Source organism: Erythrolamprus reginae, chromosome 6 (genome assembly GCF_031021105.1).
Source record: "Erythrolamprus reginae isolate rEryReg1 chromosome 6, rEryReg1.hap1, whole genome shotgun sequence".
Lineage (NCBI taxonomy): Eukaryota > Metazoa > Chordata > Lepidosauria > Squamata > Dipsadidae > Erythrolamprus > Erythrolamprus reginae.
In genome coordinates this window covers 11,453,276-11,465,808 of record NC_091955.1, presented here as the reverse complement: position 1 = coordinate 11,465,808, position 12,533 = coordinate 11,453,276, and the positions used below count along the sequence as shown (strand labels likewise).

The 12,533-nt window shown below is 44.8% G+C and overlaps 1 protein-coding gene across 1 annotated transcript in view; it reads left to right on the top strand.

Annotated features, from left to right (window-relative positions):
- Positions 1-12,533, top strand: part of ETV6 (ETS variant transcription factor 6) — a 139,104-nt gene that overhangs the window by 104,687 nt on the left and 21,884 nt on the right. The window contains exon 3 of the mRNA XM_070755251.1: positions 10,724-10,888. Coding sequence (XP_070611352.1) covers positions 10,724-10,888 — 165 coding nt within the window. The remainder of the gene's footprint in view (positions 1-10,723; positions 10,889-12,533) is intronic.

Sequence of the window (12,533 nt, the reverse complement as noted above, 5' to 3'; positions counted from 1 at the left end):
CTTTCCCCCAACTAACCTCAAATTGTGCCCCCTTGTTCTTGTGTTCACTTCTCTATTAAAAACACTTCCCTCCTTAATACATTATTTTAAGATTCAGGATTTTTATATTTTTATATTATTTTATTATTTTTAATATATATTTATTTTTTTTACTCCCATCTTTGGGTTTTGCATTTGTTACTAGGTGGCAAAAGCAATTTATGGAAATCCTGATAGTGAAGATCACTATGATATCTAAGCTGCAGAAATTCAGATGAGAATATTAAGTACCTTCTGTTCTGCCGGCGTGTTTCAACCGCCTGTAATTACAGGGTAATTAGTCCAGGAAGACACACACCACACGATAGAAGGAAAACCCAAAAGTTTTTATAAACAGAAAAACAGAAACAGCTCCCTTTTTAAATGTCAAAGGGATTTTCTGGTACACACAAGGCACAGGTTAAATGCAATCCAATTGCTCACCCAATAACTGGGAAATTGAGTCCAATTCTAAAGTCCAGAGAGTCCACACACAATCTTGAACAGCACAAAAACCACGATCTTGACGAAACAATGAATCAGATAAACTGCCATGAGGCTAAAACACCAGGTTGCACTTTTATCTGTAGCACTAATTACAGCAGCCCCACCCAACCACAGGTGGCCTCATTTTCTCTTGTAATAATCCTTCAGTTGTTGTCTCCTATGCATTACTCTACGCAAGCGCGGATGTGTCATTAATTCTTGTTCAGAATCCAGGGATGATACAGATGATTGATCTCCTCCTGGGCTGTCTGCCACACTCCCCTCTTCCCTGTCACTCATGCTTCCTTGGTCAGAGGAGGCTTCGTCGGCAGATTCCATCGGGAGCAAAACAGGCCTGTGGCATGTGGATGTCTCCCCCACATCCACCTGCACATTCCTTGGGGCAGGAGCTGGGCCAGAGCTAACCACAACAACTTCCTCCAAATTAGGGTTTCATGGGTTAAAAGAAGTCTATGACATAAGTCTGTAACGATTCTGACATTTTCTGTGATGGTCATTAAGAAAACACCATGATTGTTTAAGTTAAACCTGTTCTGTTCTTCTACTCTATTTTGTTATTCTGTTCTATTCTACCCTACCCTACTCATTTGATCCGACAAGGAGAAAGAACTATTGTTGAAAGAGCTCAAATCCAGAGCCTTCACAGATACATGAAATTTTAATTATTTTTATCCTTGAGGAAACAAAGCCATAAAAGACTTCCCTCCCAGTGACCAGTTTCTTATTTGGTTTTAAAAGTAAATTCTCCAACTTGAATGATGACGGCTTAGTGGACTTTACCCGTCGGTTTTCTTAGCAGCTGTTAAGGAAGTGTTTTGCAATTTGCCGCCTTCTAGTCTAGAATGCCTTTTGACTTCTCCATCGAGACTAAAACTCCAGTACAGTGGTACCTCAAGATACGAACCCCTCGTCTTACGAACAACTCGTGATAGGAACCCCGGGTTTAGAAAAATTTTGCCTCTTCTTACAAACTGTTTTCGAGTTACGAACCGGCGTTCGGAGACTGCTGGGAAGCCGCGCGGCTGTTTGAAAAGGTGACAGCCGGGCGGCGGGGCTTCCCAGCAGCCTCCCGAACACCAGTTCGTAACTCGAAAAAAGTTCGTAAGAAGAGGCAAAATTTTTCTGAACCCCGGGTTCGGTTCGGGAGGTTGCTGGGAAGCCCCCCAGCCCGGCTGTCACCTTTTAAAACAGCCGCGCGGCTTCCCAGCTGTCTCCGAACGCCAAACGCGGAAGTTCAGGTTTGGCGTTCGGCTTCGGGAGATAGCTGGGAAGCGGCGCGGCTGTTTTAAAAGGTAACAGCCAGGCTGGGGGGCTTCCCAGCACCCCCCCCCGAACCCCAAACTTTTGCCGAACTTTCGGGTTCGGGGGGTTGCTGGGAAGCCCCCCAGCCCGGCTGTGACCTTTTAAAACAGCCGCACGGCTTCCCAGCTGTCTCCGAACGCCGAACGCAGAAGGTCAGGTTTGGCGTTCGGCTTCGGGAGATAGCTGGGAAGCGGCGCGGCTGTTTTAAAAGGTGACAGCCAGGCTGGGGGGCTTCCCAGCACCCCCCCCGAACCCCAAACTTTTGCCGAACTTTCGGGTTCGGGGTTCGGGAGGTTGCTGGGAAGCCCCCCAGCCCGGCTGTGACCTTTTAAAACAGCCACACGGCTTCCCAGCTGTCTCCGAACGCAGAAGTTCGGGTTTGGCGTTCGGCTTCAGGAGACAGCTGGGAAGCTGCGCGGCTGTTTTAAAAGGTCACAGCCGGGCTGGGGGGCTTCCCAGCACCCCCCGAACTTTTGCCGAACTTCCGGGTTCGGGGTTCGGGAGGTTGCTGGGAAGCCCCCCAGGCCGGCTGTCACCTTTTAAAACAGCCGCGCGGCTTTCCAGCTGTCTCCGAACGCGGAAGTTCGGGTTTGGCGTTCGGCTTCGAGAGACAGCTGGGAAGCCGGGCGGCTGTTTTAAAAGGTGACAGCCGGGCTGGGGGGCTTCCCAGCACCCCCCCCCGAACCCCAAACCCCCGGAATTCTGGGTTCGGGGTTCGGGGGGTGCTGGGAAGCCCCCCAGCCCAGCTGTCACCTTTTAAAACAGCCGCCCAGCTTCCCAGTTGTCTCCGAACTTCCAGGTTCGGTTCAGGAGGTTGCTGGGAAGCCCCCCAGGCCGGCTGTCACCTTTTAAAACAGCCGCGCGGCTTCCCAGCAGACGCCGAACGCGGAAGTTCGGGTTTGGCGTTCGGCTTCGGGAAGCTGCTGGGAAGCCGCACGGCTGTTTTAAAAGGTGACAGCCGGCCTGGGGGGCTTCCCAGCAACCTCCCGAACCCCGAACTTTTGCCGAACTTCCGGGTTCGGGGTTCGGGAGGTTGCTGGGAAGCCCCCCAGCCCGGCTGTCACCTTTTAAAATAGCCGCGCAGCTTCCCAGCAGTCGCCGAACGCCGGTTTTTTGCGGGGGGGTTTTTTGGTTGCACGGATTAATTGACTTTACATTGTTTCCTATGGGAAACAATGTTTCGTCTTACGAACCTTTCGTCTTACGAACCTCCCCCTGGAACCAATTAGGTTCGTAAGACGAGGTATGACTGTATTTCCAGATCGTTTCCAATCTGGATAGTTGGCTCATCTGACCTTACTTACCTTTTCGAGAATAACCAACTTTGGATTTGCTTGGATCTACAGTGATACCTTGTCTTACAAACTTAATTGGTTCCGGGATGAGGTTCTTAAGGTGAAAGGTTTGTAAGATGAAACAATGTTTCCCATAGGAATCAATGGAAAAGCGATTAATGCGTGCAAGCCCAAAATTCACCCCCTTTGCCAGCCGAAGCGCCGTGTTTGCGCTGCTGGGATTCTCCTGAGGCTCCCCTCCATGGGAAACCCCACCTCCGGACTTCTGTGTTTTTGCGGTGCTGCAGGGGAATCCCAGAATCGCAAAAACAAGCGCTTCGCTGGCAACGGAAGTTTGGAGGTGGGGTTTCCCAGCAAAGGGAGCCTCAGTGAAATCGCAGCATCGCAAAAACACCGAAGTCCTCGAAACCCCACCTCCAGACCTCTGTGTTTTTGTGATGCTGTGATTTCACTGATGCTCTCTTTGCTGGGAAACCCCACCTCCAGACTACCGTTGCCAGCAACTGGTGTACAAGGCGAAACCTGGGCAAACGCCCCCCTCGCCACAGCCGAAAGATGTTTCTCTAATGTGAGCTGTTTAACTGTTCAATGCGGAGGCGATAAAGCCCCCCCCCCCCCAACAGGTCCAATTCATTTTCATTGTTCCAGGAAAAAAATTGGAAAATTTCCAAGCAGATTCCCTGGGTTTTATGTCAGCAGCCGGGAGGTAGATGGAGCTGGGAATCCCAGCCTAGTTCCAGAAAGGGGCCAATATTTTTTCCAGGAATCTCTGGCCAGAAGTTAGCGAGATTTATTTGCTCATCTCAAAGAGCTCCAAGACTTTTAAAAAAGAAAAAATCAATAGGTTTTAATCGGGTCTTTTAAACAAGGTCGTTTCTGAAAAAGAAACCGAGAGAGAAAAACATTACTCGCTTCTTGTTGATCACATTTAGTATGATATCATCTTGTGAATCTCTACAGGAAGATTGTAACTCAGATTTTAGGGTGTCTAAATTTAGGGAAATGTCCAGCGGAAAAAGAAAAAAAGACTTGGGAGTATCTGGGAAGACTCAAGAAATTAGAATTAGATTTTTTTAAAAAAATAAAGTTTATTGTTTTTAAAAAGAAATAAGAAATACTGGAAGGTCTTAAGCATAAAACGTATCAGGAAAGACTTAATGAACTCAATCTGTCTAGTCTGGAGGACGGAAGGGAAAGGGGGAACATGATCAAAACATTTAAATATACAGTATTAAAGGGTTAAATAAGGTCCAGGAGGGAAGTGTTTTTAATAGGAAAGTGAACACAAGAACAAGGGGACACAATCTGAGGTTAGTTGGGGGAAAGATCAAAAGCAACGTGAGGAAATATTATTTGACTGAAAGAGCAGTAGATCCTTGGAACAAACTTCCAGCAGACATGGTGGATAAATCCACAGTAACTGAATTTAAACATGCCTGGGATAAACATAGATCCATCCTAAGATAAAATACAGAAAATAGTATAAGGGGAGACTAGATGGACCATGAGGTCTTTTTCTGCCGTCAGTCTTCTATGTTTCTATGTTGCTACAAACACAAAAAAATATACCCTTAAAATATACCCTTAAAACATTGGGATGCAATGCATTTTTAAAAACAAGTTCCTAGCCCTCGTGGTGTTGAATAAAACATAAGCCTGGCATTGCGGATCCGAATGCTTGGAAACAACAAAGCACCCACAGCCACCTCTCTTATTTATGTTAGCAGCCTGTGGCTTTCAAAAGGTTGAGAATTGATTCGCGGCTTTGAAACACCAGGCAGCCAAAATAGCCCCCTTTTCCTTTCTCCCGGCCTTCTCTTCGGAAATGCCCCCGTGGCTCTCCTTTCTAGCTTGGTTTCAAAAGCTGGCGTGCTTTTGCCAAGATTGTGTGGCTCAACAAGAGTTTGTAGGTTGTAATTAACGTCAAAATGCTCCGCCTGCCCTTTGCTTGTGACGTGCGGGGTTTGCCCCTACACACATTTGATGCTCTGTGTGTGTGTGTGTTTTACTTTCCCACTCAATGTCTCCTTTCTGCCACCCACTTGTTGAAATGTTCTGAAATATCTCAGCTCATTTTTCCTTCCTTCCTTCCCTTCCTTCCTTCCTTCCTTCTCGTCTCTTCCTTCCCTTTATCCCTTCGTTCCTTCTTTCCCTTCCCCCTCCTCCCTTCCTTCCTCCCTTCCCTTCCTTCTTTCCCTTCCCCTTACTTCCTCCCTTCTTCCTTCCTTCTCATCTCTTCCTTCCCTTCCCTTTATCCCTTCCTCCCCTTCCTTCCTTCCTTCCTTCCTTCCTTCTCATCTCTTCCTTCCCTTTATCCCTTCCTTCTTTCCCTTCCCTCCCTTCCTTCCGTCCTTCCTTCTCGTCTCTTCCTTCCCTTTATCCCTTCGTTCCTTCTTTCCCTTCCCCCTCCTCCCTTCCTCCCTTCCCTTCCTTCTTTCCCTTCCCCTTCTTTCCTTCCCTCCCTCTCTCTCTCCCTTCCTTCCTCCCTTCTTTCCTTCCTTCCTTCTCATCTCTTCCTTTCCTTCCCTTTATCCCTTCCCCCTTCTTTCCTTCCCTCCCTTTCTCCCTCCCTTCCTTTCCTTCTTTCCCTTCCCCTTCCCTCCTTCCTTCCTCTCTTCTTTTCTCTTCCCTTCCCATTCTCCCTTCTGCACTGATTTAATGATATATCCAAAAGAAAAAGGAAGGAGGAGGAATTGGGGACGAGTAAATAACTCTTCCAATCCAACCATTCCCCCTTTTGATTGTGGCCCACGACCTGTAGTTTTGGTCCTGTTGAAATGAAACGAGATGGGGACGACACAATGCAGCCTGCGTTCGAGCAAGGGCCTCTGCAGGGGCCATGCATAAAGTCCCGATGTTGGTTCTGAAGCACATGGGGAAAAAATGGAGGGGAGAGATTAAATGGCACAGTTGTGGCTGCCATGTTGACTTTTTTTTCCGACTCCCCTGTGGGATGCTTTTCTTCTCTTTACACTGTCAATCTTTGCCTGATTTAGTAGTTAGCGGAAGCTGTGCAGCCTCAGACTAGCGTATGTGTTCAAATCTATTCATATCTGAGCTCTGTCAATTCAGTGGGAAATTATTTGGGGGGGAGGTTGCCTAAGGCGTAGCAAATGGATGGGAAGAAATAAAAGATTTGAGGGACATCAATCATAAAATCGGCGATGGGGCCTGGACAGTTTGCCGCAAACTTTAAAATTTATGATGCTCCTGTTAAAACTATTCAGTGCATGACAAGATTCAAGCAGAGAGGTTATTCTTTTTAATATGTTTGGGAGTGACATAAGGGAAGGTTTGGTAGGGAAGGTTTGCCTATTTGCCAATGACTGTAAAGTGTGCAGTAGGGTTGATATTCCTGGAGGCGTCTGTAATATGGCAAATGATTTAATTTTACTAGATAAGTGGTCAAAGCAATGGAAACTGCAGTTTAATGTTTCCAAATGTAAAATAATGCACTTGGGGGAAAAGGAATCCTCAGTCTGAGTATTGTATTGGCAGTTCCGTGTTAGCAAAAGCTTCAGAAGAGAAGGATTTAGGGGTCGTGATTTCTGATGTCTCCAAATGGGTGAGCAGTGCAGTCAGGTAGTCGGGAAAGCGAGTAGAATGCTTGGCTGCATAGCTAGTGGTATAACAAGCAGGAAGAGGGAGGTTGTGATCCCACTATATAGAGCACTGGTGAGACCACATTTGGAATACTGTGTTCAGTTCTGGAGACCTCACCTGCAAAAAGATATTGACAAAATTGAACGGGTCCAAAGACAGGCTACAAGAATGGTGGAAGGTCTTAAGCATAAAACGTATCAGGAAAGACTTCATGAACTCAATCTGTATAGTCTGGAGGACAGAAGGGAAAGGGGGGACATGATCGAAACATTTAAATATGTTAAAGGGTTAAATAAGGTTCAGGAGGGAAGTGTTTTTGATTGAAGCAATGGGTGGAAACTAAACAAGGAGAGAAGCAACTTAGAACTGAGGAGAAATTAACAAAATAAACAAAATAAAGTTAGAAAAATTAACCAGTGGAACAGCTTGCCTCCAGAAGTTGTGAATTTTACTCGTGCCGAGAAAGTCAGTAAAAAAAAGTTTCCTTCTCATGATGTGGTTGTTGTTGGTCAGTTGCTAAGTTATGTCCGACTCTGTGATCCCATGGGCCACAGAGTTGCATGCCAAGATCCCGCCATCCTCCATTGTCTTGCAGAATTTTCCCAAATTCATCTTCTTTGTCTCAAAATGGGTGAGCAGTGTGGTCGGGCGGTAGGAAAAGCAAGTAGGATGCTTGGCTGCATAGCTAGAGGTATAACAAGCAGGAAGAGGGAGATCGTGATCCCCTTATATAGAGCGCTGGTGAGACCACATTTGGAGTGCTGTGTTCAGTTCTGGAGACCTCACCTACAGAAAGATATTGACAAAATTGAACGGGTCCAAAGACGGGCTACAAGAATGGTGGAAGGTCTTAAGCATAAAACGTATCAGGAAAGACTTCATGAACTCAATCTGTATAGTCTGGAGGACAGAAGGAAAAGGGGGGACATGATCAAAACATTTAAATATGTCAAAGGTCCAGGAGGGAAGTGTTTTTAATAGGAAAGTGAACACAAGAACAAGGGGACACAATCTGAAGTTAGTTGGGGGAAAGATCAAAAGCAACGTGAGAAAATATTATTTTACTGAAAGAGTAGTAGATCCTTGGAACAAACTTCCAGCAGACATGGTAGATAAATCCACAGTAACTGAATTTAAACATGCCTGGGATAAACATATATCCATCCTAAGATAAAATACAGGAAATAGTATAAGGGCAGACTAGATGGACCATGAGGTCTTTTTCTGCCGTCAGTCTTCTATCTTTCTATCTAGCCATCTCCTCCTTCATTGTCCCCTTCTCCTCTTTTGGCCTTTCCCAACATCGGTCTCCTTCGGCGAGTCCTCTCTTCTCATTTGACGTCCAAAGTATTTGGACTTCAGTGGCAGTATTTGACCTTCCAAAGGATTGATTTGAATCAATGTTGATCCGGTTGTAGCCACATGGACCTCAGAAATTCTTCAGTAGGTTGCATCTCTCCAATCTTGAAACATAACCCTAATTTTAAACCAATTTATAGCGGGCAAAGTTCAACCTTTTGATTTATTTTACCTTAGAAAGGAAGAAGGAAATGCAATTTTGTACTCGTGTCATAATAGAAAGGTTTTGCAGAGAAAGAGGAAAGTCTTCAGTATTTTTAGCAATCCATCTTCCAGGGCTCGGTGTCATTTCAGGGGGCCAAATGTTGCCCTTTGTCTTGGCAATTTTTTATTTTTTTAATTTTTTTTAGTGATATTGGAGACGTTCTCAGCATATCCAACTTAAACTTATGGATGTGCCCATAGGTTGCATTTGTGGACTTCTGATGTTGAATTTCTATACAGCTGACTGAGCACATAGAAAAATCAACTTTATCCAAACACATATCTATCTAATTCAACCAGAGATGGGTTATTATTATTATTATTATTATTATTATTATTATTATTATTATTTATTAGATTTGTATGCCGCCCCTCTCCGAAGACTCGGGGCGGCTCACAACAGTAATAAAAACAATATAGTAGTGGAACAAATCTAATATTAAAAAAACATATAAAACCCTATCATTATTTTTTTAAAAACCAAACAACACATTCATACCAAACATAAAACAAAGTATAAAAAAGCCTGGGGGAAAGGTGTCTCAACTCCCCCATGCCTGGCGGTATAAGTGAGTCTTGAGTAGTTTACGAAAGACAGGGAGGGTGGGGGCAGTTCTAATCTCCGGGGGGGAGTTGGTTCCAGAGGGCCGGGGCCGCCACAGAGAAGGCTCTTCCTCTGGGGCCCGCCAAACGACATTGTTTAGTCGACGGGACCCGGAGAAGGCCAACTCTGTGGGACCTTATCGGTCGCTGGGATTCGTGCGGTAGCAGGCGGTTCCGGAGGTACTCTGGTCCAATGCCATGTAGGGCTTTAAAGGTCATGACCAACACTTTGAATTGTGACCGGAAACTGATCGGCAGCCAATGCAGACCACAGAGTGTTGAAGAAACGTGGGCGAATCTTGGAAGCCCCAAGATGGCTCTCACGGCTGCGTTCTGCACCATCTGAAGTTTCCGAACACTTTTCAAAGGTAGCCCCATGTAGAGAGCGTTGCAGTAATCGAACCTCGAGGTGATGAGGGCATGAGTGACTGTTAGCAATGACTCCCTGTCCAAATAGGGCCACAACTGGTGCACCAAGTGAACCTGGGTTCCTACCGGTTTGGACCAGTTCAATAGAACCAGTAGTAACTTGGCGGCCTGGGTCGCTGGAACTGGTAGCGACCCTGCCACGCCCCTGTTGTGGTTGGCTCTGGCCCAGCTCCTGCCCCAAGGAATGTGGAGGTGGATGCAGTGGAAACATCAACATGTCATAGGCCTGTTTTATTGCCGACAGAGTCAGGTAGTGCAGTTTCCTCGGACGAAGAAGGTGGGGGTGACTTGGAAGAGGGGGGCTTGGCACACAGCCCAGGAAGCCAATCTCCATTATCTTCGGTCGATTCGGATGAGGAAGTGTTAGACCCAAGCAGGCACAGAGTTATGCATAGAAGAGACCAATTGAGGAAATATTACAGGAGATAAGAGAGGCCACCTGTGTTTGGGTGGGGCTCCAGTAATTAGAGATGCTGATATAAATAGCAGCGTGCTGGCTTGGCCGTTGTGGAAGATTATCTGATCGTTGTTTCTTCAGGACCGTGCCTTGCTGTTTCCAGACTTTGTTAGTTGATTTTTCACGACTTTGAAACCAAGCAGAGCAAAGTGGGTGTGTCTCACTTCGTGGAAGAAGGAGGGCTGTGACGTTCCTTCACAGTTGCTAGCTAAGTACTTAAGGACTGATTAAGGGGATTGTACAGCCTACAAGGTTGTTTTGGGGAAGAGTGCTCTTTGCAATACAAAAAGGGTGCTTTGTTTCTTTTGAATATTGTGATAAAGAACTTTGTGTTTGTACTTTCAAGTGTGTGTGTGTGTCTGAAATTTGTACCCTTGAATTTTCGGGAGACTTATACCATAGAGCCCAGCAGAACAGCCCCCAAGCAGGTTCTCTCGGTAGCACTGTAGGCGCCACCCTCTTGATTTTTTTAGTACTGCGCATGTGTGCGCGCGCTCACGATACGTCCTTGAGTAAACTGGCAGTTGAGGAATCTGGAACCCACCCCTGAATTCACCCTACCTACAGATTGAATAGATAGTCTTCTTTTGTCCATCTTCCATATTTTTTTCCCAGTCTAAATTTTTATTTTTCCCTTCATACGCTTTAGTACAATGTCAAAGATCTTCTATTTCCAGTACAATAAAATACAGTATTTTGTTAGTAACTCTTCTATAATCCCTCCAAAAAAAATCACAATGCAAAATTATTAATTTCTCTACAAATCTTGTGTCCCTTATTGCCAAACAAAATTATTTATCTAATCTTGTCGTCCAGCGATAGAAACATAGAAGATTGACGGCAGAAAAAGACCTCATGATCCATCTAGTATAATAATAATAATAATAATAATAATCATCATCATCATCATCATCTTGTTGACATTCCTCTGTTGATTTCTCTACAGGTTTGCAACCCATCTACTGGAGCAGAGATGATGTAGGTCAATGGCTAAAGTGGGCAGAGAAGGAGTTCTCCCTCAGAACCATTGACTGCAATACGTTTGAGATGAATGGCAAAGCTCTCTTGCTACTAACCAAAGAGGACTTCCGATACAGATCTCCACATTCTGGTAAGTAATTTTAACAAACTAACTAAATAAGATCTCTTACTGCATTAAGGGGCAACAGTGCAACATTTGTCAGAGATTAGATGCGGAGAATCAACATCTGAAATATTTTTAATTAAACTTTATTGCATTCCTATTATTTGATGCACATTTTTACTTGCTGCAGAAATGGGCCAGTTTAGATGGGAGGGGAGAGAACCAGTACAGTGTTCCCTCGGTTTTTGCGGGGGATGCGTTCCGAGACCGCCCACGAAAGTCGAATTTCCGCAAAGTAGAGATGCGGAAGTAAATACACCATTTTTGGCTATGAACAGTATCACAAGCCATCACTTAACACTTTAAACCCCTAAATTACCATTTCCCATTCCCTTAACACTCATTTACTCACCATTATTACTGGTACTCACCATTGAATAAGACACTTAGTGATCCTGATATTTATAAACATAATTATTTATTAACAATAATAATTATTTTTTTGCGATAAAAATGCTGATTGGCCAAAGATTTTGGCCAATCAGCAATGGCAGACGAAAGTTTGGTGATGACGTATGATGTCATTGGGTGGGGAAAACTGTGGTATAGAAAAAAAAAGCCCGTGAAGTATTTTTTAATTAATATTTTTTGAAAAAAACGTGGCATAGGCTATTCGCGAAGTTCGAACCCACGAAAATCAAGGGAACACTATTGGATTCCCACCTGGATGGGAGGGGATGGAGTTCCCGTAGCCAAAATGGAACTGTGCGTGCTGCTCCAGGTGACCACCAGAGGTGCTCACGCGCCCGAGCAAGAATTTGCTTCTGCACATGCACAGGGAGCAAAATCTCGCAAGGGGACTTACACACTCACGAGATTTCAGCAATTTTCCGTGACTTTTTTTGTTTCTGCGCATGAGCAGAAGCAAAAAAAACCCTACCGAAATCTCGCGAATGCACCTGTCCCCTCGTGGGATTTTGCTCCCTGAACATCCACAGAAGCAAAATCTCGCTCGGGCGCCTAACTCTGCCGGAGATGCGGAGCACAGCAGGAGCCAGCTACCTTTCACTGGGTAACACCCTAACAATAAACAAATCCCATTTAATATTAAACCCATTTTGATTACGATTTTAAATAATACGAGACCTAGTGAAGGGAGAAATAAAACAATTCCAAACTCCTTTTTGTGTGTGTGAGGGGAGCGTAAGTAGGACGGGAGAAATGGGCATTTGATTTTTTCTCATCGTACAAATTTTATTTCCATTTTCCAGAGTACAGTGTTCCCTCGTTTTCCGCTGGGGATGCATTCTGAGACCGCCCGCGAAAGTCGAATTTCCGCAAAGTAGAGATGCGGAAGTAAATACACCATTTTTGGCTATGGACAGTATCACAAGCCTTCCCTTAACACTTTAAACCCCAAATTACCATTTCCCATTCCCTTTACAACCATTTACTCACCATTATTACTGGTACTCACCATGGAATAAGACACTTAGTGACCCTGATATTTATTATTTATTAACAATAATTATTTTTTTTGTTATTTATTTGCAAAAATTATTAGTTTGGCAATGACGTATGATGTCATTGGGTGGGAAAAAACTGTGGTATAGGAAAAAAACCGCAAAGTATTTTTTAATTAATATTTTTTGAAAAACCGTGGTATAGGCTA